This window comes from Cajanus cajan, chromosome 6 (assembly GCF_000230855.2).
Source record: "Cajanus cajan strain Asha chromosome 6, NIPB_CcT2T_4, whole genome shotgun sequence".
In the NCBI taxonomy this organism is placed as follows: Eukaryota; Viridiplantae; Streptophyta; class Magnoliopsida; order Fabales; family Fabaceae; genus Cajanus; species Cajanus cajan.
In genome coordinates, this window is record NC_138522.1 from 11312850 (window position 1) to 11333683 (window position 20834).

The window sequence follows — 20834 nt, forward strand, 5'->3', positions numbered from 1 at the left end:
AAGTTGTATATAGTGACATACAAAAAGTATCACTATAGGTATAATATATGTAAATATATAGCTATTTGACATATACTTATTTAGTGTTAATTTTGAATAAGATTTAACAACATATTTTGTGTGTCATTGTAGTCTATACCTATATTTTTTAACAATATATCAACATTTATTATATTTATTGTGTGGGTAAAAGTAATTTTTAGCGACGTATTGTGTCACTATAGGGTATGTATCACTATATGACAATTTTCTTGTATTGGCAATAAAATAAAATGATATATATATATATATATATATATATATATATATATATATATATATATATATAGGGAGCATATCAAGTGAGAGAGAATTTATTATGAGAGATGAGAGGGTTAAAATATAACCTTAAATTAATTTTCTCTCACTTGATTAAACCCAAATTTTCTCTCACTTTGATTAATCTAAGGGTTATATTTTAACTTTCTCATCTCTCATAATAAATTTCCTCTCACTTGATATCTTCCATATATATATATATATATATATATATATATATATATATATATATATATATATATATATATATATATATATATATAATTTTATTTATGAAAAACTTTTGCTATCACCTAGTAAGTAGTGTCCATCTACCATCTACTCTATCTAGCAACCAAAGGTCCAAGTATATATATTCAAATAGGACTCGATAGTTATGAAGGTATGATTAAGATTGTGCAGCGTTCAACTTTTTCTAGACCTCTTAATATTAAACATGTGTGGATATATTTTAAAAAATTTATATATGAGTAGTTAACGATAAAATGTGAATGATTTTATATAGTTATTTAAAGTGTTTGAAATGTTAAAAACAATTACAAAAAAAAAGTAAAAATTAAATAAAAACAATATAAATGATCAGAAATAAAAATTTTGAAAGTTAAAAAATAAAATAATTAATAAAATTTGTACATAAAAAGATGTAACACCTTTATTAATAGTATAAATATATACTCGATTTTTCCCAAAAGAATCAGCCTCAACTTATGAAAGTGGTTTAATTATACAAAGTTGCTCAGTAATTTTTTCTCAAAATAATTTAGTTTTTATAATCTCCCCATTATTTTTGCACAACGAGAGAGATTCCAATGTCTCCCTTCTACTTATCCTCGTTCATTTCCACAGTAACAAAATAGTTATTATGTTGTTGATGTGATTTTGTTTGGTGTAGATAGTTTAATGCGTTATTTAAGTGGGGGGTATTAAAATATATTTGGTCCAATGAATGGGCTGAATTAGCTTGACAATTGGATAGATTGGGTTGTGAAAATTCAGGTATGATATAATTCACGAATTCAAAGTATCTAAGTTCGTGGCCAAATTTATTTATTGGTATTATTTTGTATAATTAATAAAATAATAAAATATAAATTTATACTATATATTATTATTTTCTAAGCTTAAATATGTTTTTAGTCCCTCAACTTTAAGGTAAATCTATTTTTAGTCCCTCAAATTTAAAATTATTTTTAGTCCCTGTAATTTCAAAAAAAAATCTTATTTTAGTCCTTATATTCAAATTTTGTTAAGAAATTTATCAAACATTATTGTATAAAATCTACCTATCGATATTTTTATTAGTGAAAATATCACATTAAATCTGATTAATATCGCATAACTATCGTAATTAGTAATTTTCAAATATGTTATTGGTGATCTAAGGGACTAAAATAAGATTTTTAAAAATTACAGGGACTAAAAACAATAATTCTAAATTTGAGGGACCAAAACCAAATTTATCTTAAATTTGAGGGACTAAAAACATATTTAAACCTTTATTTTAATATTTCTATTTTTACATTTTAAAAATTAATTGGTTCATAGGCAGATCCTTTTGATCCATAGTCTCACTACAACACAGAGTTTTTATCAACATTTAAAAAATGTTATCTAATTATGTATAAATGCTATTAATTTATTTTTTTCACAAATTATCAAATGTTGTATATGCTTCATGTTGCTACTTAAAGACTTTTAATAATATTTTTACATAATTAGACAACATGTTTCAAATGTTATTAAAGTGATATTTTGTAACATTTTAATAAATGTTGCTATCAATTATTATATTTATTTAGTTTTAATATAGATGTTACTAATAATTATTATACTTTATGCCTCCTAATTAAACTCCTACAAATTCTTTAAGAAAATGTTGAAGACATTCTTAATTAGTCACCACTAATTATATATCAAATAGTATAATTATATGATTATATATATTCTTCATAGGTTATTTATTTACTTGATGTGAGAATTTAATTATGAAAAATAATTAGAGATGAGATAAATATACACTTTTTGTGATATTTTTTTACTTGATGTATGATTTTGATTTTAGAAGTAATTAGAGAGAATAATATGGAGATAAAAAAAATGTTACTTATCTATAGTAACATTTTTCAAAACAATGCAACAAAATAACCTATATGACTTCTTTTTTTTATTTGATAGATTTTGAAAACAATTGAAAAAAAATAATATTAAAATAGAAAATGTTACTCTATCTATAGTGATATTTCTCAAAATAATGTTACGAAATAAATTATTTAAATATATAGTAACATTTAACAAATATAAATAAAAAAATATTGCTAAAAAATTAAGATGTAATAGTGTTCGTTAAAGGTATGACTTGATTAAGAAGATTTTAACTTGATAACAAATCAATCTCAAAATATGTTGATTTCTAATAGATCAATCCAAGTAGGTGGTTGAGTTAGAATTGTCAACTTTATATTTAAATTGATAATAAAAATATACATGAAAAAACTTAGTCATTTTTTTAAAATGTTTTTGGAGTGGTTCTCTTACAAGTATTTATGCAACTGCATTTTTGTCTAAAAAATAATATTTTTCGAGAGAAGTAATTAAGACTTGAAATGCTTGTACTACATGCATGAGGTAATTCTGGTTTAAAGAAAATCAAAGTTGTGAAACAAAGAATATTAAATTTGCACACTCACCCTAGTTTAGGCTTTCCCTACCTATCAGTTCATTCATCATGCATAATTGTGTTTTTTAAGTATATAATCCAGGTGAATAAACTATTTATGAAGTTGCCTAGTAACTAGTTGGTCATGAATAAATATTTAAAATAATAATAGGATCAAAATCCACCCATGAATTTATATTGGGATCACATTCTGAAAAAGTAGTATTTGATGTGTGGTTTAGCATTGCATTTGAATTGGCATAAGAAATTAATTACTCTATATATACAATAAAGGAGGGTGAATTATGGATGGAGTGAAATTAAGGTATGGAGAAAATGAATCACTTGATTAGTTCTTCCTTCTTGCCAGCTTCTTCAAGTTCTCTCAATCCTTCAACCTTTTGTTCTATCTCCTCAATCAACTCCTCTCTCCAAAGAGCTTCTCTCGCTTCTGCTTCCATTTTCTCTTGCTGCACATTTCAAATTTTTTTTTTATTTTCTTTGGACTCTACTCACACCAAAGTCTCATCTTAATTGCTTCTACTGCAACAATAAAGTTACCTTTTCATATATCCAGTTGCCAGTGCCATCTCCTCCATCTCCCCTATATGTTTCGGAGTCGTAATATGGATCCTAAATCATATCAAACAAAAAAAAGGTTAAATATCCATACATAGTTGCTAAGCATGGATTGAAGGAGAAGTGCATTACCTTCATGGAACCAAAAAATAAGCATCCCCAAACAGTGAACATTATGTACCAAGAGTCTGTAACAGAAAAGGGTACCAATAATAAGAATATCAAATATAATTGAAATTCCTAGTATAAATATAAATAAATAAATAAATAAAGCAAAACAAAAATTAAATATCAGAATAAACAAAACTTAGATTCAGTACTATATGTTAAAAAGAACTTCAATTTGATAACATGTATAATAAAAAAATTCATTAAATATTAGTGCATATTATGAAAGTAATAAACTTCAATTCTAACCGGAAAAAAAATATCAATACTTGTGGTAGTGCAGGTAAGTAAGTTGAGACTTACAAACATTCTTTATTGCTTGATCACTAAGATGGGAAACAGTTTTCTCAGTGATCAAATCTCTCTGCCCTTCCATTTGTTCTACTATAATTGCCATCAGTGGCCAATCTGGCAAGCCATTCACTTTACATAAAGATGCCCTTTTGCTCTTTCCCTCTAACACCTTGTTTAGAAATTCACAAGATGCATCATACTATCAAGATTTATGTCTTAATTAACTAAGAACATGAATGAATAAACTTCTACGTAAGCATTTCTAGAAGAAAAATTTAAAAGTAAGTATGAAATGAATCTTTTTATAATTTATTTTTAGTTTATAAAAAAAAATTGTTTTATTTTATTTCTTTTGAAAGTGTTACTAAAGAAACTTATCCAAAACATACCATAGACACGATTTCCAATTTCAATATGAACTACTTACCTGCCACGGTCTGTTGAAAAGGGTAGAGTTGGAATGCTGCTTATGCTGCAAAAGAAAGGAACAGCTTCATTTTTATTTTCATCTTTGAATTACTAGCGTGTGATGAAATGGATGTTGAAGGACCATTTTACCAATCTTGAAGACTGGTTGAGTTGAAACCTCCTTGTTTGTAGACACGAGCCAAGAGTGTGTGATTTGAAAAGGGTGAAACCCATAATAGCTTCAGCCATTGTTGGTTTAAGCAAAAAGTACAATAGTGTTGGAAAGTAGTTGGTCCTTACATATATGGGATAAAGTGGATAAGAGTCGAACGAAGAACCACCCTTGAAGTAAAAGTACATACTTCCAACAAATTGGATCTAGGTGTAATTCTACAAAACTATTTATTAAAATGACCCTTGTGTCCTCATTTATAAAGTACTACCTTCGTGCCTGAGTATGAGACTTTCTTTATTCATTAAAACCACGTTGTTGAAACCTCTCCTGTCTTGAGGGTCAACCCTGCAGCCTTGTCTAGATCCCTTGATTTTCACGAAAACTCTTGAATTAGCAACCTTTCTATGTATGAGACCGTGACCATCTTTCAGCAATGGGTGTTTTTGGAATGAAGTGAAGGTTGGTAGTCTCGGTTAATCTACTAGGAGGTGCCAGGTGGGAACTAATTTTTGTCTTTCATGTAACACTATTTCTTTTTTGCTTTTTATGTTCTTAGTTTGCTGAGTTTGAAGTTGGTGTACATATATAAATATATGTCAAAATACTACCTAGCGATGTAAAACCTCTTTCTTTACTCTTTACCATGTATAAAAGTTCGGAGGTACTGTGTTTTCTTGTGAAAATTGGAAAGAGACTACCTTTGTTTTTGTTTTGTGGAAAGAATCAATGTATTTTGTGGATAGTTCACCTTCGCCTTCGCTATCTGAACATTAGTAGAGGTATCTGCTTTTCAAAAGATGACGAAAAAATAATGAACATATTAGTATTTAATAGTTGTCAAGGAAATAGTTAGAGGAGTAATAGAAACTTAATTGTATTTAGATAGTAGTAGTAGTGGTAGTGATAATTGTTGCTGTTAGAATGAAGTCTCAATTTGTCTATTTATAGGCATGGTATTCCATCTCTAGATAATGATGGGAATATATAGAATTTTCTAGACTCTACAAGTCTCTACACTCTTTTAATTTTTTCTAGAGACTTATACATTTTATCTTATGTTTCTAGAATTTTCTTTTTCTTTTCTAGAATTTGCATCATAATTTAACACTTCTCCTTGATGCAAATTTTGGTAACTCCAAGCATAGTCCGTAGTTGCTCAAACTTTGCTCTTGGTAGTGCCTTTGTAAATATGTCTACAACTTGATCTTCTATTGAACAGTATTCAAGTTGAATTTGCTTAGTTGTCTCTGCTTCTCTAATGAAGTGATATTTGATGGATATGTATTTCGTTCTTTGATGATGAACTGGATTCTTTGTCATTGCTATTGCTGATTTGTTGTCACAGTATATAATAATTGTTCCATCTTGTTGTTCACTCATTTCTTCAAGTATTCTCTGTAGCCATATTGCTTGACTTGTAGTTTTAGCAGCTGCTATATACTCTGCTTCTGCTATTGATTGTGCAACTGTTGCTTGCTTCTTTGACGCCCAAGAGAAAAATCCAGATCCTAGTGAGAAGGCATATCCTGATGTACTCTTCATGTCATCTATGGATCCTGCCCAATCACTGTCTGTATAGCCAAACATCCTTGATTTGGTCATGGTTTTATACCATATACCAAACTCCCTTGTGCCTTGTAGGTATCTCAATATTCTTTTTCTTGTTCCATAGTGAATTTGACTTGGCTTTTATATGAATCTTGATAGAAGGCTTGTAGCGAACATGATGTCTGGTCGTGTAGCTGTCAAATAAAGTAAACTTCCAACTAGACTCCTATATCGGGATGCATCAGCTTCTAGTGCTCCATCCACCTTTTGTAGTTTCTCAATCGTCACTAGTGGTGTACTTACAGGTTTGCACCAGTACATATTAAATTTTTTCAATTAAACTTTTGTATATTTCTCTTGTGAGATGAATATTCCATCATTTCTCTCACTTACCTCTATACCGAGGAAGTAACTCATCAGGCCAAGATCAGTCATCTCAAAGGTCTTCATCATGTCTTCTTTAAACTCCATCATCATTTTTGTATTGGTTCTAGTATAAATAAGATCATCTACATATAAAGAAAGTAAGAGAGTATGCTGACCTTAGTCTTGATGTATAGTGTAGGCTCACTCTTACTCCTCCTGAATCCATGATCACTCTTACCTCTTCAAAGCTTCCTAGTTCAAGTATGGCCAAGTTGCAAGTTTCATATATATCTACTAGTGATCTAACTCGTCTCGGAGTAGACTCAAGTAATGATTCTTCTTGTTGTGGAACTATTCTTGGAGATTCTAGAGAGATAACAATGTCTTGGTTATTGTCTTCCAGACTTGATGTAGTTGGTTGATTGATGGGCATGTATATAGTCTTCTTCTCAATTCGTTCTTCTTCCTAGTTCCAAGCAGCATTTTCATCTACTTCAATGTCTCTACTAATTGTTAGCTTCTTTGTCTGAAGATTGTAGACTCGGTAGCCTTTTGATTGTGAATTGTATCCCAAGAATATGCCTCATACGGTCTTGTCTTTTAATTTATGCATTTTTTCATCTGGCACATGAATGTAGCAGATAGATCCAAAGACCCTTAGGTGCTTAGCTGATGGCTTCTTCCCACTCCAAGCTTCTATTGGAGTCTTGTCCCGAACTGCCTTAGTAGGACATCTGTTGAGTAGGTAGACTACAGTGTAGACTGCTTCAGCCCAGAATGTATTTGGCAATCCTTTCTCCTTCAACATCGATCTCGCCATCTCCATGACTGTGCGATTCTTTCTCTCTGACACACCATTTTGTTGTGGAGTATATCTGACTGTAATTTGTCGGTCTATGCCTTCATCTTCGCAAAATTTGTCAAACTCGAAAGATGTATACTCCTTGCCACGATCGCTTCTAAGTACTTTTATTTGTTTTCCACTTTGCTTTTCGACAAGGGTCTTGAATTTCTTGAATATTCCAAAGACTTCTAACTTTGTCTTCAGGAAATAGACCCACGTAATTCTAGAAAAGTCATAAATGAAGAGGATGAAATACCTATTATTGGTGTGTGATGGTGTCCTCATCAGTCCACAAACATCTGTATGAATTAGTTCCAACAAGTCCTTGATTCTCCATGCATTACTGCTTGAGAACGGTAATTTATGTTGCTTTCCGAGAAGGCATCTTTCACAAGCTTCATTATTTTCCTTTAGGCTGGGTAGATCTCTCATCATACCTTTCTGATGTAGAAGCTTTAAGGCATGAATATTAAAATGGCCAAATCTTTGATGCCAGAGCCATGAGTCATCAGCTTCTACCTTCATGGCAATATTAGTGCCACGACTGAAGCTTAAAGGAAAGCTTCTATTTCTCTTCTCCATTTTTACTTGGCCAATCTCTAGCCTTCTACTATAAACTTTTTTGCATATATCTCTTTCAAAGTGAAGAGAATACCCATTTTCCATCATTTGGCCAATGCTTAAAAGATTTTCTTTAAGATTGGGAACTAGTAACACGTCCTTGATGAGTCTCGTACCTTTCTTTGTCTCCACCATGACAATGCCTTTGCCTTGAGACTCCACCATGGTGTTGTTTCCCAATCGAACTTTGACTTTGACGGAGTTATCAATGTCTTTGAAGATGCTTTGGTCCTTGGCCATGTGATTGCTAGATCCACTATCCAAGTACCAGCTTCCACTCCGTTGTCACAAGATTCTTGCACTACTAGAAAATTGCAAAATAGCGACCGAAATTAGCGACCGAAATTTATCAGTCACTATTTAGCGAATGATTATGAAAAATCAAAATAACGACCGATTTAGCGACCAAAATAATTTGTCGCTAGAAAATCGGTAGCTATTTCGGTCGCTAAATAAATTTTTTTGATTTTTAGCGACGGAATTAAATTCGGTCACTATTTCAGTCGCTAAATTATAAATTTTGATTTTCTTTAGCGACGGAATTATAAATTCGGTTTCTATTTCAGTCGCTAAATTATAAATTTTGATTTTTTTTAGCGACGGAATTGAATTCGGTCGCTAAATAGTAGTTAAATTTAGGACAGAATTGAATTCGGTCGCTATTTCAGTCGCTAAATTATAAATTTTGATTTTTTTTAGCGACATAATTTAATTCGGTCGCTAAATAATAGTTAAAATTAGCAACGAAATTGAATTCGGTCACTAAAAAGTAGTTAAATTTAACGAAGGAATTAAATTCAGTCGCTAAATTATAAATTTTGATTTTTTAGCGACGGAATTGAATTCGGTGGCTAAATAATAGTTAAAATTAGCGACGGAATTGAATTCAGTCGCTAAGTATTGGTTAAAATTAGCGATCGAATTGAATTCAGTCGCTAAATTAGAAATTTTGAATTTTTAGCGACGAAATTGAATTCGGTCGCTAAATTAGAAATTTTGATTTTTTAGCGACGGAATTTTAATTCGGTCGCTAAATCAGAAATTTTGATTTTTTTTAACGACGAAATTAAATTCAATCGCTAAATATTAGTTAAAATTAGTGACAGAATTGAATTCGGTCTTTAAATCACAAATTTTGATTTTTTTAGTGACATAATTAAATTCAATCGCTAAATATTAGTTACAATTAGCAATATAATTCTATTCAGTTGCTAAATATTAGTTAAAATTAGCAACGGAATTTTATTCGGTAGCTAAATATTAGTTAAAGTTAACGACGAAATTCTATTCGATCACTAAGTAAAACTTAAAAAAATTTATAAATTGGTTAAAAGTGATGATAATATTTTTATTGAGTATCAATCCCATTTTTTTTTTTTTTTGTAAGAGCTAGACATTAATTTATATTAAAAAAAATATTTATATGCACTCCTACGTAATTAATACCAATAGTTATTAATGTAAAAAAATATTTAGTGGTTTTTTTTTACGATTGGATTTTTATGAAGTTTTTTAATTAGAGTATATGAATTTTAAAATTTCTTATTTATTTTGATCCATATTTATAATATATATTTCTAACTTATGATAACTTTATTTTTAAATGAATTTTTATATTTAAATTTTAAATTAGTATTTTATTAATGGTTGATAATTAGAAAATAAAACAAGGATAAATATATTTTTTGAATTTTATATCTTAGATTTAAGATGAATAAATATATTAAGTTAATTAATAATTTATTTAAAATGTTAAAATTTAATTTATAAAAATGATATTTCAAAAGAGAAGGGTTATAATAACATCGGTGTAACTTTTACTAAGTATTACATCGCTCAATAACTTTATATTAAATGTGAATTTTATAAATTCAACCGTTAGATTGAAATTTTTTACTCTTAGATCATATATACAAAATCTTATATGAATTTAAGATGATTTGATACTTCATTCTTGTAAAACAAAATTGACGTAATATATTCATTTCAAATAAAATATGAGCACTTTGATTACTTTTAAGTTGTTGTTTAATTTTAACAAAAATTGATATAAACATATAAAGTGATATGAACTTTCAATCTATCGGTTGGATTTACAAAATTCACATTTAATATAAATTTATTGAGTAGTGTAATACTTAGTAAAAAAGTTATACCAGTGTTATTATAACCCTTCTCATTTTAAAATATATAAATTATTACTTAAACTTTTAAATTTATAATAAATAATTTAAATTGTATCATAAAATTAATTTTAAATAGAAATAAGTAGATTGTTAATTATAAAAGTAAGTATATATAAATAAAGATTAATTAAATATAATATAATAATTATTATAAGTAATATAATTATTATATATATTATTATATATTTATAACGGTCCGGATATACCAAAATGATAAGGATCCAAAAATAATATAAGTATGAGATTGGATAGTTGAGGATGACTTAAATGAATTAATTTGTACTACTTATACTAACAATGTGCATTTGCTTTTCAGTAGCTTATCTCATAAGAACTTCACAGTTAAGCGTGCTTGACTTGGAGTAATGTAGGGATGGGTGACCTTCTGGGAAGTTTCCAAAAATTGTGTAATTAAGGACAAAACATGCTAAAAACTTAAGTATTGTGAAATAAAATTCTTAAGAGACCAAATATGAGTGGTTCATTGTGAAATAAATTGTGTAATTAAGGACAAAACATGCTAAAAACTTAAGTATTGTGAAATAAAATTCTTAAGAGGCCAAATATGAGTGGTTCATTGTGAAATAAAACTTAATCGGTCACTAATTTGGTCTCATACACTTCAATCATTTCAACCATTTAGCGACCGAATTAGCGACCGAAAATTTTTCAGTCGCTAAATAGCTTAGCGACCAGGGTTTTAGCGACTGATTAAATTCGGTCGACTGATTAAATTCGGTCGCTAAGGTAAATAGCGACCGATTTTTGCAATTTAGCGACCGAAAAATTTGCTAAAATCGGTAAATTACAGTCTATAAATAAAGAACACACGTTGCTCTTGATTATGCTCTTCAGCAAAATTTGCTTGATGTTTATTTTTGTTACGACAGTACTTCTCCACGTGACCGGGTTTATTGCAATAGTGACATATTGGCTTTCCACAATGCCAACAATCTTTTTCTACATGTGCCAGCTTATTGCAAATACCACATGGAAGGTATTTATCTTTTTTGTTTCCAGAGAAATTTCTAAATCTTTATTTCTTGAATATTCTCCACCATTTTTCTTTCCTCCATCTTCTTTATTTCTAGACTGTAATTTAAGCTTTGATTGAAATGCATTTTCAACTGAATTTGTATCGACACGGCTATTTAATCTTGCTTCGTGCGCTCCGAGGAGACCAATTAATTTATTCACCGACACTACTACAAATTGATTTATCTAAGTCGCTTAATCTAAGTCAGTTTTCTAAAAAACAATGTAGAATAAGATGCGTCGACAATTTTGTAAATAAAAGTAACGTAATTTACGACGGTTCACATTATAACCGTAGTAGAATTGGATAACTCTCGTGATTTATGACCTTTTTTTCTCTAAAACCGACTTAGATATGAACCTCAAATTCGCGCTCTCAACATGCGCGCCCTTCACTTTGTTCTCTCTCGGTTCATCTCCCACCCATAGCCCTAAAACCGTAAACACCACGTTTCTCCATTCCATTCCAAAAACACGAACAGATTGTGAGGAGATTGCAACCTGCGACTGCAAAAAGGTGCATCTCTTCACGGCGCACTCTTCACGGCGCACGCTCCTCAAATTTGCTTTTTTGTTGAGCATTGCTGCACCAGTTGTTGCGTGCTTCGTAAGTCGATCATTCATTCCTTTCATTCAGGCGAGTAACAGTCTCTCTCTCTTTTTCTTCTGTGAATCTTTTTCCTATTTCATGAAACTTTTTTATCGCTCTATTCGCGTGTGGCAAAATGCGCACGATTCTTTTGCTATTAGAGGGTTCCAGAATGGATTTGCGGCAATGTACCAGGTGTCTCTGTTTATGCATTTTTCATTGGTAGCTTCGTTGTACCATCATTGCTCCCTCATTTGATTACTGTATTCGGTTTATTGTTTTTGGCTGAATGACATGTTTAATGTTCTTCATGACATTAATTTATTATATACTAAAGTGTTTTTTTATACTCATAGCTTTTTTATTTTTTGTTTTTTGTTTTCAGGTTATCTTGAAATTGTTTGAGCGTAAGACAAATTTCTTCATCCATCTGTGGTGTTTACTGGAACGAACCAGGGAGGGCAGCTTATCACTGTGCTCCGTTCTGGTATTACCTCATATATTTGTTTTTTATTTATTATATATTGATGTATCTTGAAATTGTTTTTTGTATTCTGTTATGGTATTACCTCATATATTTTTTGTCCCTCATTTGATTACCTCATATATTGTTCTTACTACGGAAAAAGTTTATGAATTCCTCTGATATATTATGTTGAGAATTAGTGAAGTTGTTAGGAATGTGGGGAAGGGTAGTTTCAATAGAGTTGCAATTACAATTTTAGTTAGTTAGAGTGAGGGAATCGATGACATAAATAAATATGATAACTTAAGGGATGCAAATTCACTAATATCTGCCACCATTTGTAAATTGAGCATTTGGTTTTTGAGAAGGTAGAAATCCTAAAGGAGAAACCCTCCGAGTAGAGATAATTTTGCCCCATTCTCAATGCTTCAATAAAATTGTTCAACAACATTGTTTGTTTCCATCAATTTCTCTCTTCTCATTCCCAAGTTCATAATAGAAGTTGATTTTCTCGGTTTAACAGGTATAAATAGCAACTTTCTAGTGTAACTTACCCATTTTAGGAGTAAATTAAAAACAATGGAAACATGACAAGAGCAGCTTTTGAGTACAAAAACAAGAAAAAAGAATAAATAACAATAATCAGTTTACCAGGAAAACCATGTGTCAAGAAAATGATGACTGATGAACATCTAAGGATTTGCTAATCTCTACCCACTTATGAGGATTTATAGCTGTATTGTTGTTTTGCTACAAGTTAGACATTTATCTCAAGGAAAAAAATGGTTTAATGGGGTTTTAAATAGTAAAGTATAGCAGTATAGAGGCCTCTGGCAACTACAGTGGCTGCTGTAGCAGGGAAGTTTAGTGCTGCAATTGTAGAAGACCAAATAGTGGGCTGAATAGTGACTGTAACAGACAGGATAGTGTCGTTATGTGTTGATTCTATAAAAGCCCTCTAGACAGAGGTTAGGACTTTAGTGGAGGGGGGGAATTTTTGGGATTTCAATCTCCAAAAATGAAATCTGCAGCTGTAATGAAAATGATAAAGAAGACTTGGATATATCAGAATTAGACATAACGGGTTGTTCTCTGAATCTCTGCAGCTGATGATAGCAGTCCATGTTTTGCTTTGTTGTCCTGGTATGATAAATCATGTCTGACTTACAAGCAAATCTTGCAGACAACAATCCTAATGCACTGCTTACATTGTCGTTGTACACCTTTAGGAAGACTTGGGGCAGTCTAACTTTGCACTCATAATTAAGTCTATATTAACCCCTCACCCCTCCTTTTATCGTAACTGACTAGAAGACATAAGTTGTCTTCTGCCCAGACAGTAGTGAACCCTTAGTGGATATTTAAAACTACTGCCCAATCTTGCATATTTATCTTAACTCACCTAAACTTTCTTCTAATACAAAAATGAAATACACAATAAGGGATACTTAATAATGACATAAGTTGTTTAGGAATGCTTAGTGACAGTGAGTGAGTGAGTGAGGGGCACTACCGTCGAGACAAATACAAGTGGAAGCCTTGCTGTCATGGCCACCATAACAGGATTCATATCATTCCTAAACTTATTAAAAATGTCTTTCATTCACAAAATTGTCTCACTAAGCATCATTATCTTAGTGGAATCCAGCTCTTAGAGCCTTAAACGTTGTTTCCTGCCATAACTGATATTAAAAATGGAGTTAAGACAAGATAACATTTTACAGATTTTAAACGCATAAAAGTTTTTTTTTAATATTGAACGCATAAAAGTTTTAGACACAATCTAATTTGAATTTTTTTTAAAACTAATGCATTAATAAGGCATAAGAAGAAACATTGCAATTTAATGTGTAACTGAAATAGTTTAAAGCCTGTATTAAAATGTTTTTATGATTTAAAATTGCTTTTGTGTGTGTGTGGATGCCAAAAAAAAAATCTCAGTACATAAATAGTTTAAAGCATGTACTCGATTGATTGTGAAAATAGTATTTATTATCTTATCCTTTCTGACTTTAATAAATTCTTTTCTTTTTTCATTTTAGTTGGGCGAAATTTAATTAGAAATGAATTATAATGCTTTGTAAATAATGGCTATGCTAGTTTCATTTTTTTTTCAAACTTTTTATTTTTGAATCTCTGTGTCTGTTGTAATATTGCTTACTGCATTCCCGTGGACCATACTCGATTAAAAATCGTGGCTTTATGTGCTAGGGTTATTTTTTCTTTCGAAGATAATGGTTTTATTTGATGTTTCGGGGTATCTTTGGTTTGAGGTGTTGATAAGTAATAAGTTAATAACTGAGTATTTGGTAATAATTTTTGCTGGAAATCTGAATTTTATTTTTAAACTTAATTTGTAAACCTGTTGTGACATGTCGAGTTTAACATGAGTGAATAATGGGCACTTAGGAAATAGGAACTTTTGTTGCCATGTCTGTCGAAGAAGCTGAGTTTATGTTTAAATTGCAAGTATACTTTGAAAGACTACTTTGACATTAAGAATTTGAGCGTCTGAAAAAGTTTATTTATGGATTATATAGAATTTTAGTACAAGCTCTAAATTTTTTAATTTAAAATTGTTTTTGTTACTAAGATATTTTTTATGTAATAAAGTTTTTAAAGCTCATAGGCCTTAATCCTTATATTTTTGTGAGGTAACTTAAATGTCTGAATATATTTCCTTTATATTGAAAAACATTTAGGAGACATTTATTTCAAGTTATGATATTGGATTTTTAGGAATCACATTCCCGGTAATATTATAATTGGAAATGTTAATCCTGTGAACGTTTAAAAATATGGTTGGCTTGTATTTAACATTCCCATGAGTATTTTTCAAATTTTGAAATAATTAAAATAAAAATAAGAGTTGAATTGATTTATGATAACATGATTGGCTTTTCCAAGTTCTAGATCATCAATACATATTGCCCACAGATTGCAAGCACTTTGATTTGAGATTATAGTTATTAAGTCACTTTGTTAACTTACTTGTTCTAATTTGTGACAGTGCACAAGCCCACACCTTGAATGAGGTAATTGGGGGAAGCTTTCTTGTTGGTCTTGGTATAGGTGTGAATACCGTTCTTGTTCCAATATATATATATATATATATATCTGAGGTACATGTTGTAATCAACTTTAGCTCTATTCATAATAATTTTCTCATTCTCCAACTATACTAGGTTGATGTTTTTGATCTCTACAATTTATAGTCTACACCATATGCCAAATCCATGTAATGTTTTCCATAAATGATGTTTATTTTAATTAATATTTCAACGTAGTTCTAAGTCGTTTAACATGAATGATGAATGCCAACACCCCATACTGAGTTCATCATTGGCCAAAAGTCTAAAATTATCATTTCTGCATAACACGAACAAAATATGGGGTCTGTACTGTTGTAGTGTGTGCTAATCAGATGCACGCGTGACCCATCATTTTATATTTTACATATAAATAAAATACACTAGTAGAGAATTTGAAAAGTACTAATAATTACAAAAATAAAACTCTTAATAAAATATAGAAGTTATTCATAGTAGTAATTTTAAAATCTCGCTTGCCACGAAAAACTCAAAGCTGGAAAGATACCAATAATTGAAAGCCATTATCATACATGCATACAATGATACAGGTGCCCCCATTACCTTTTTTTTATGTACAGTTATTATTCCTGAACTTGAGCCTATTGAATAAAAATAACATAGTGATACATAACAACAACAAGCTCTGTAAGGCCAGGCGGGGCCTCCTTGTTGGGCCCAAAACCATAGCATATTAACTATATCATGCATTTTTGATGTAGAATGGATCGTAGTTGGATGAATTCTAAAAGAATCACCAATGAGTATCAAAATGGGGTTGAACAATTTTTTGGAATTTGCTCAATGAAATCAAACATATTTGAATGGGAAGTTTTATTGTCCTTGTGTTAATTGTTTAAATGGGAGGCGACGTACAATTCATGAAATACGGGACCATCTTATCTGTGATGGATTTCTAACGAGTTATACAACATGGATATGGCATGGTGAACATAAAGAGATACAAATAGTGTCTCAAACTCAGCACGATGATGAAGTAATGGATGACCAAATAGAGGACATGATTCGTGATGTGGGAAAAGAGTCTTTTCAGCAAGCACATTCACATGTGTATGATGATTTAAAAAGTGACTCAGAGACACCTTTGTTTCCTGACTGTATAACCTTCACACGATTATCAGCGGTGTTAAGATTGATGAATTTAAAGGCAAGAAATGGTTGGAGTGATAAAAGTTTCACAGAGTTGCTTGAGTTGTTGAAGCAAATGCTTCCAAAAGACAACACTTTGCCGGACCGTCACTATGAGGCGAAGAAGGTTTTGTGTCCCATGGGTTTACAATACAAGAAAATACATGCATGTCCTAATGATTGTATATTGTACAGGAAAGAGTTTGAAGCAGTGCACAAGTTTCCCCGCTGTGGGGTATCACGATATAAAGTAAAGGATGGTGGTGGTAATAATGATGAAGATATATCAAATAAGGGGCCTCCAGCAAAGGTGTTATGGTATCTCCCAATCATTCCAAGGTTCAAGCGATTATTTGCTAATGCAAATGATGCAGTGAACCTTACATGGCATGCAAACAAGAGAAATTGTGATGGCTTGCTTCGCCATCCAGCTGATTCTCCACAATGGAAAAAAAAATTGATGCTTTGTTTCCAGATTTTGGTAGTGAGGCAAGAAACTTAAGGATTGGTCTTGCGACAGATGGAATGAATCCTTTTGGTAACTTAAGCACCAACCACAGTTCATGGCCTGTTCTCCTTTCACTTTACAATTTACCTCCTTCGTTGTGCATGAAGAGAAAATATGTGATATTATGTATGATGATTGCTGGCCCAAAACAGCCGGGAAATGACATAGATGTTTATCTAAGTCCATTGATTGAGGAGTTGAAAATGTTGTGGGAAGAAGGGGTTAATGTGTTTGATGGGTATCGACAACAAACTTTCAAGTTGCGTGCAATGATATTTTGTACTATTAATGATTTTCCAGCGTATGGGAACTTGAGCGGGTATAGTGTTAAAGGACATCACGCATGTCCTATATGTGAACAACAAACAAGCTACCTCCAACTGATGAATGGAAAGAAAACTGTTTACACTAGGCATCGAAAATTTCTCAAACCTTATCACCCATATCGGAGATTGAAGAAAGCTTTCAATGGGTGTCAAGAACATGAAATTGCACCAACACCCTTAACTGGTGAACAAGTTTATGATTTGGTGAAGGACATAAATGTTATCTTTGGAAAAACTCAAAAGAAGTCAACTGAGAAAAACTTGTGGAAGAAGAGATCAATATTTTTTAATCTTCCTTATTGGTGCCATCTTGATGTTAGACATTGTATAAATGTTATGCATGTCGAAAAAAATGTATGTGATAGTGTAATAGGCACACTTTTAAACATTAAAGGCAAGACAAAGGATGGATTCCATGCTCGTCAAGATTTATTAGAGATGGGTATACGTTCACAATTACATCCAAGGTCAGAAGGTAAGAGAACATATTTGCCTCCAGCATGTCATACTTTGTCAAAAAAAGAGAAAATGAGCTTTTGTCAGTGTCTAAGAGGTGTGAAAGTTCCACAAGGATACTCTTCAAATGTTAAGAGCCTTGTATCATTGAATGATCTCAAATTGGTTGGCTTAAAATCTCATGATTGTCACGTCTTGATGCAACAACTCCTACCTGTGGCTATACGTGACATTTTGCCAAATAATGTTAGAAGTGTGTTAACTCGTTTGTGCTTCTTTTTCAATGCTATATGTGCTAAAGTCATTGATCCTGATAAATTGGATGAGTTGGAAAATGAGGCTATTATTATCTTATGCCAATTGGAGATGTATTTTCCTCCAGCCTTTTTTGACATCATGATTCATTTGATAGTTCATCTAGTTAGAGAGATCAAACTATGTGGCCCTGTTTATTTACGATGGATGTACCCAATTGAGCGTTACATGAAGATTTTAAAAGGGTATAGTAAGAATCCATACCGTCCAGAAGCATAAATTGTTGAAAGGTATATTGCAGAAGAAGCTATTGAATTTTGTTCAGAGTACATGTCTAAAGAAAAACCTGTAGGACTTCCAAAGTCTCGGCAAGAGGATAGATGTGAAGGCCAGGGTACAAAAGGCTTAAAAGTTAAATTCATTCTTCGAAAGGAATTACTTCAAGCACATTTGTATATATTAAACAACACTGATAAGGTCCTCCCTTACATATTTGAACACCAAACTGTTTTGAAGAAAAATAACCCCAGAATGAATGAAAAATCATTGGTCAACGAGCATAACAAGACATTCTTAAAATGGTTTAAAGAAAAAGTCTTCAGTGATGATAGTGCTTCTGAAACTTTAAAATGTCTTGCAAATGAGCCTAAGTATAATGTTTATACTTATACTGGATATGATATCAATAAGTTTTCCTTTTACACAAAGTCACAAGATGACAACAGTACCATGCAAAATAGTGGGGTCACTCTTCAAGCTCAATCTATGCATTTTTCTAGTAGGAATGATAAAAATCCTGTTGTGGCATCCATAAGTTATTATGGAGTCATTGAAGAAATTTGGGAGATCAATTATACTAAATTTAAAGTTCCTATTTTTAAGTGCAAGTGGGTTGATATTAATACAGGTGTGCGAACAGATGAAATGGGATTTACGATGGTAAACTTTAGCAAGGTGGGTCATAAAGAAGAACCTTTTATCATGGCAAACCAAGCTACACAGGTATTTTATGTCAAAGATCCCATTGATGAAAGGTGGTCCATTGTTCTCCAAGGTAGAAGTGTGCACAATGTTGATGATTCAACAATTGAGTTTTGGGAGAGCCTTTCATTCTCAACACGTATGGCTACTAACAATGAAGAAATTGAGCAAGATGACGTTCATGCCATTCGTAATGATCATGATGAAGGCATATGGGAAAACATTACTATCTAATTGTCACACATAAGTTATGTTTATCTTGTAGATTTTAATATTCTATTCATAATTTTTTCATGTTTTAATTTAATTTTTATTACTTTTTTTTAATTGACCTTGCTTCTTTTTTTTTGTCAAAACAGACACATGGATACTCCTGAAGACTCCTCTGATCCTACACTCCCTACTTTAGAGGCTATACCTAGGAAAAAAAGACCACCAACACGGTTGAAAAGTGTAGCCCTTAAACGCATGAAGGGACAAAAAATAGAAATTGATGTGGATCCTAATACTGGGACAGCTTCAGGGCCAAACAGTGTTCAATTTGCAAGTTATTTGGGAACCCTTGCTCGAGACAAGATTAACATTTTAGTTCCCCATTGGAAAGAAGTCCCACAAGCTACTAAGAATTTGATTTGGCAGGATATTTTGGTATTTCCATTACCTTTACATGATTTGATAATATATCATTATTTGACAACTTTGTTTGATAGTTTAAATTTATTATTATTAATTGTTCAATTTAATTTTTTTGTAGGAAGTCTATCGGATTGAGGATAATGCTATATTGAGGAAAAAAATCCTTCAACACGTTATAAGATTTAGGCAATATAAGTCTTTTCTTACCAGGGTCTGGATAAATGGGAAACAAAAAGGTAATAGTCCTTGTGATAAGTATAACATCGATCCTGAAGACTGGGAAAAATTCAAAGAAATTAGAAATGACCCAAAATGGCAGGTAAACTATGTTTATTATTTTTTAAAATTTATAATATAGCTTTATTTATTTTTCTAATTGTTTTTTTGATGTTATTTAATTATTGCAGGTTATAAGAGAAAAAGCACAGGCTATCCAGCAACATAATGATGCCCCCCACCTATTGTCTCGTGGGGGTTATGATCTCTTAGTGACAAATTATTCTAAAAATGAAGTTAAGAGACTAAAGGAAGAAGCAATACAGTCTGGTGCTAGTCAAGATGTAGTTATTGATCCTCTTCCTCCTCCTCCACGTCATAAGCAGTGGGTGATGGCTCGCACAAAAAGTTCAGGTGAAATGACTTCTGAGTCAGCTAACCAAATTGCTGAAAAAATTAAGTATTTTTTTAAAAATAAAACTATTTACCAATTTACTCAAAATTTTTATTCTATGATATATTGTAAACTAAATTTGTTTATTGTAGAATGAGTTGGATGAGCAAGCATCACAGGGTTCCTTTGTTCCTGACGGGCGTCAAGATATATTGAATACTGCCCTTGGATGACCAGAGCATCCTGGTCGTGTTCGTGCAACTAGTGTTGGTACTACTATTGGTCAGTACTTTGGACGACGCCAGTCACAAGGATTAGCAATAGCTAGATTAACCCCCAAGGATTTGGAACTCCTTACACAACAAGTTGTTGCACAACTCAAGAAAAATGATATCAATAATACACAGACACATGATGTTCCTCCAGTTCAAGTAGATCTTGTCCCTGGTAGTAGTAAAGGTAGTTGTCCAACTCCTTCAAGTGCTACTGCTGCGGCTGGTAATGCATTGGGGGATGAGCCTCATGTTGATATCTCTCGTCTGTGTGAGTTATGCATCGATGATATACCACC

At 31.6% G+C, this 20834-nt stretch overlaps 3 protein-coding genes and 1 pseudogene across 3 annotated transcripts; 3 read left to right on the forward strand and 1 right to left on the reverse strand.

Moving 5' to 3' along the window:
* Nucleotides 1-3130: 3130 nt before the first annotated feature.
* On the reverse strand, nt 3131-4733 carry PNSB4 (NDH dependent flow 6). Its single transcript, XM_020379648.3, has 6 exons — nt 4574-4733; nt 4443-4487; nt 4025-4184; nt 3686-3741; nt 3536-3607; nt 3131-3444 (listed from the first exon to the last, which is right to left on the reverse strand). Exons 1-6 carry the CDS (start codon nt 4670-4672, stop codon nt 3316-3318), a joined length of 561 nt encoding a protein of 186 aa, XP_020235237.2. The 5' UTR covers nt 4673-4733; the 3' UTR covers nt 3131-3315.
* A 6140-nt stretch (nt 4734-10873) lies between these two features.
* On the forward strand, nt 10874-15432 carry LOC114916965 (uncharacterized). The gene is made up of 3 exons (XM_029274704.2): nt 10874-11835; nt 12173-12274; nt 15264-15432. The coding sequence occupies exons 1-3, from the start codon at nt 11554-11556 to the stop codon at nt 15285-15287; spliced, it is 408 nt and encodes a 135-aa protein (XP_029130537.1). The 5' UTR covers nt 10874-11553; the 3' UTR covers nt 15288-15432.
* A 633-nt stretch (nt 15433-16065) lies between these two features.
* On the forward strand, nt 16066-19251 carry LOC145958958 (uncharacterized; annotated as a pseudogene).
* LOC145958959 (uncharacterized) lies at nt 18097-20547 on the forward strand. Its single transcript, XM_083076727.1, has 4 exons — nt 18097-19665; nt 19772-19972; nt 20061-20283; nt 20416-20547. Exons 1-4 carry the CDS (start codon nt 19381-19383, stop codon nt 20418-20420), a joined length of 714 nt encoding a protein of 237 aa, XP_082932853.1. The 5' UTR covers nt 18097-19380; the 3' UTR covers nt 20421-20547.
* Nucleotides 20548-20834: the final 287 nt, after the last annotated feature.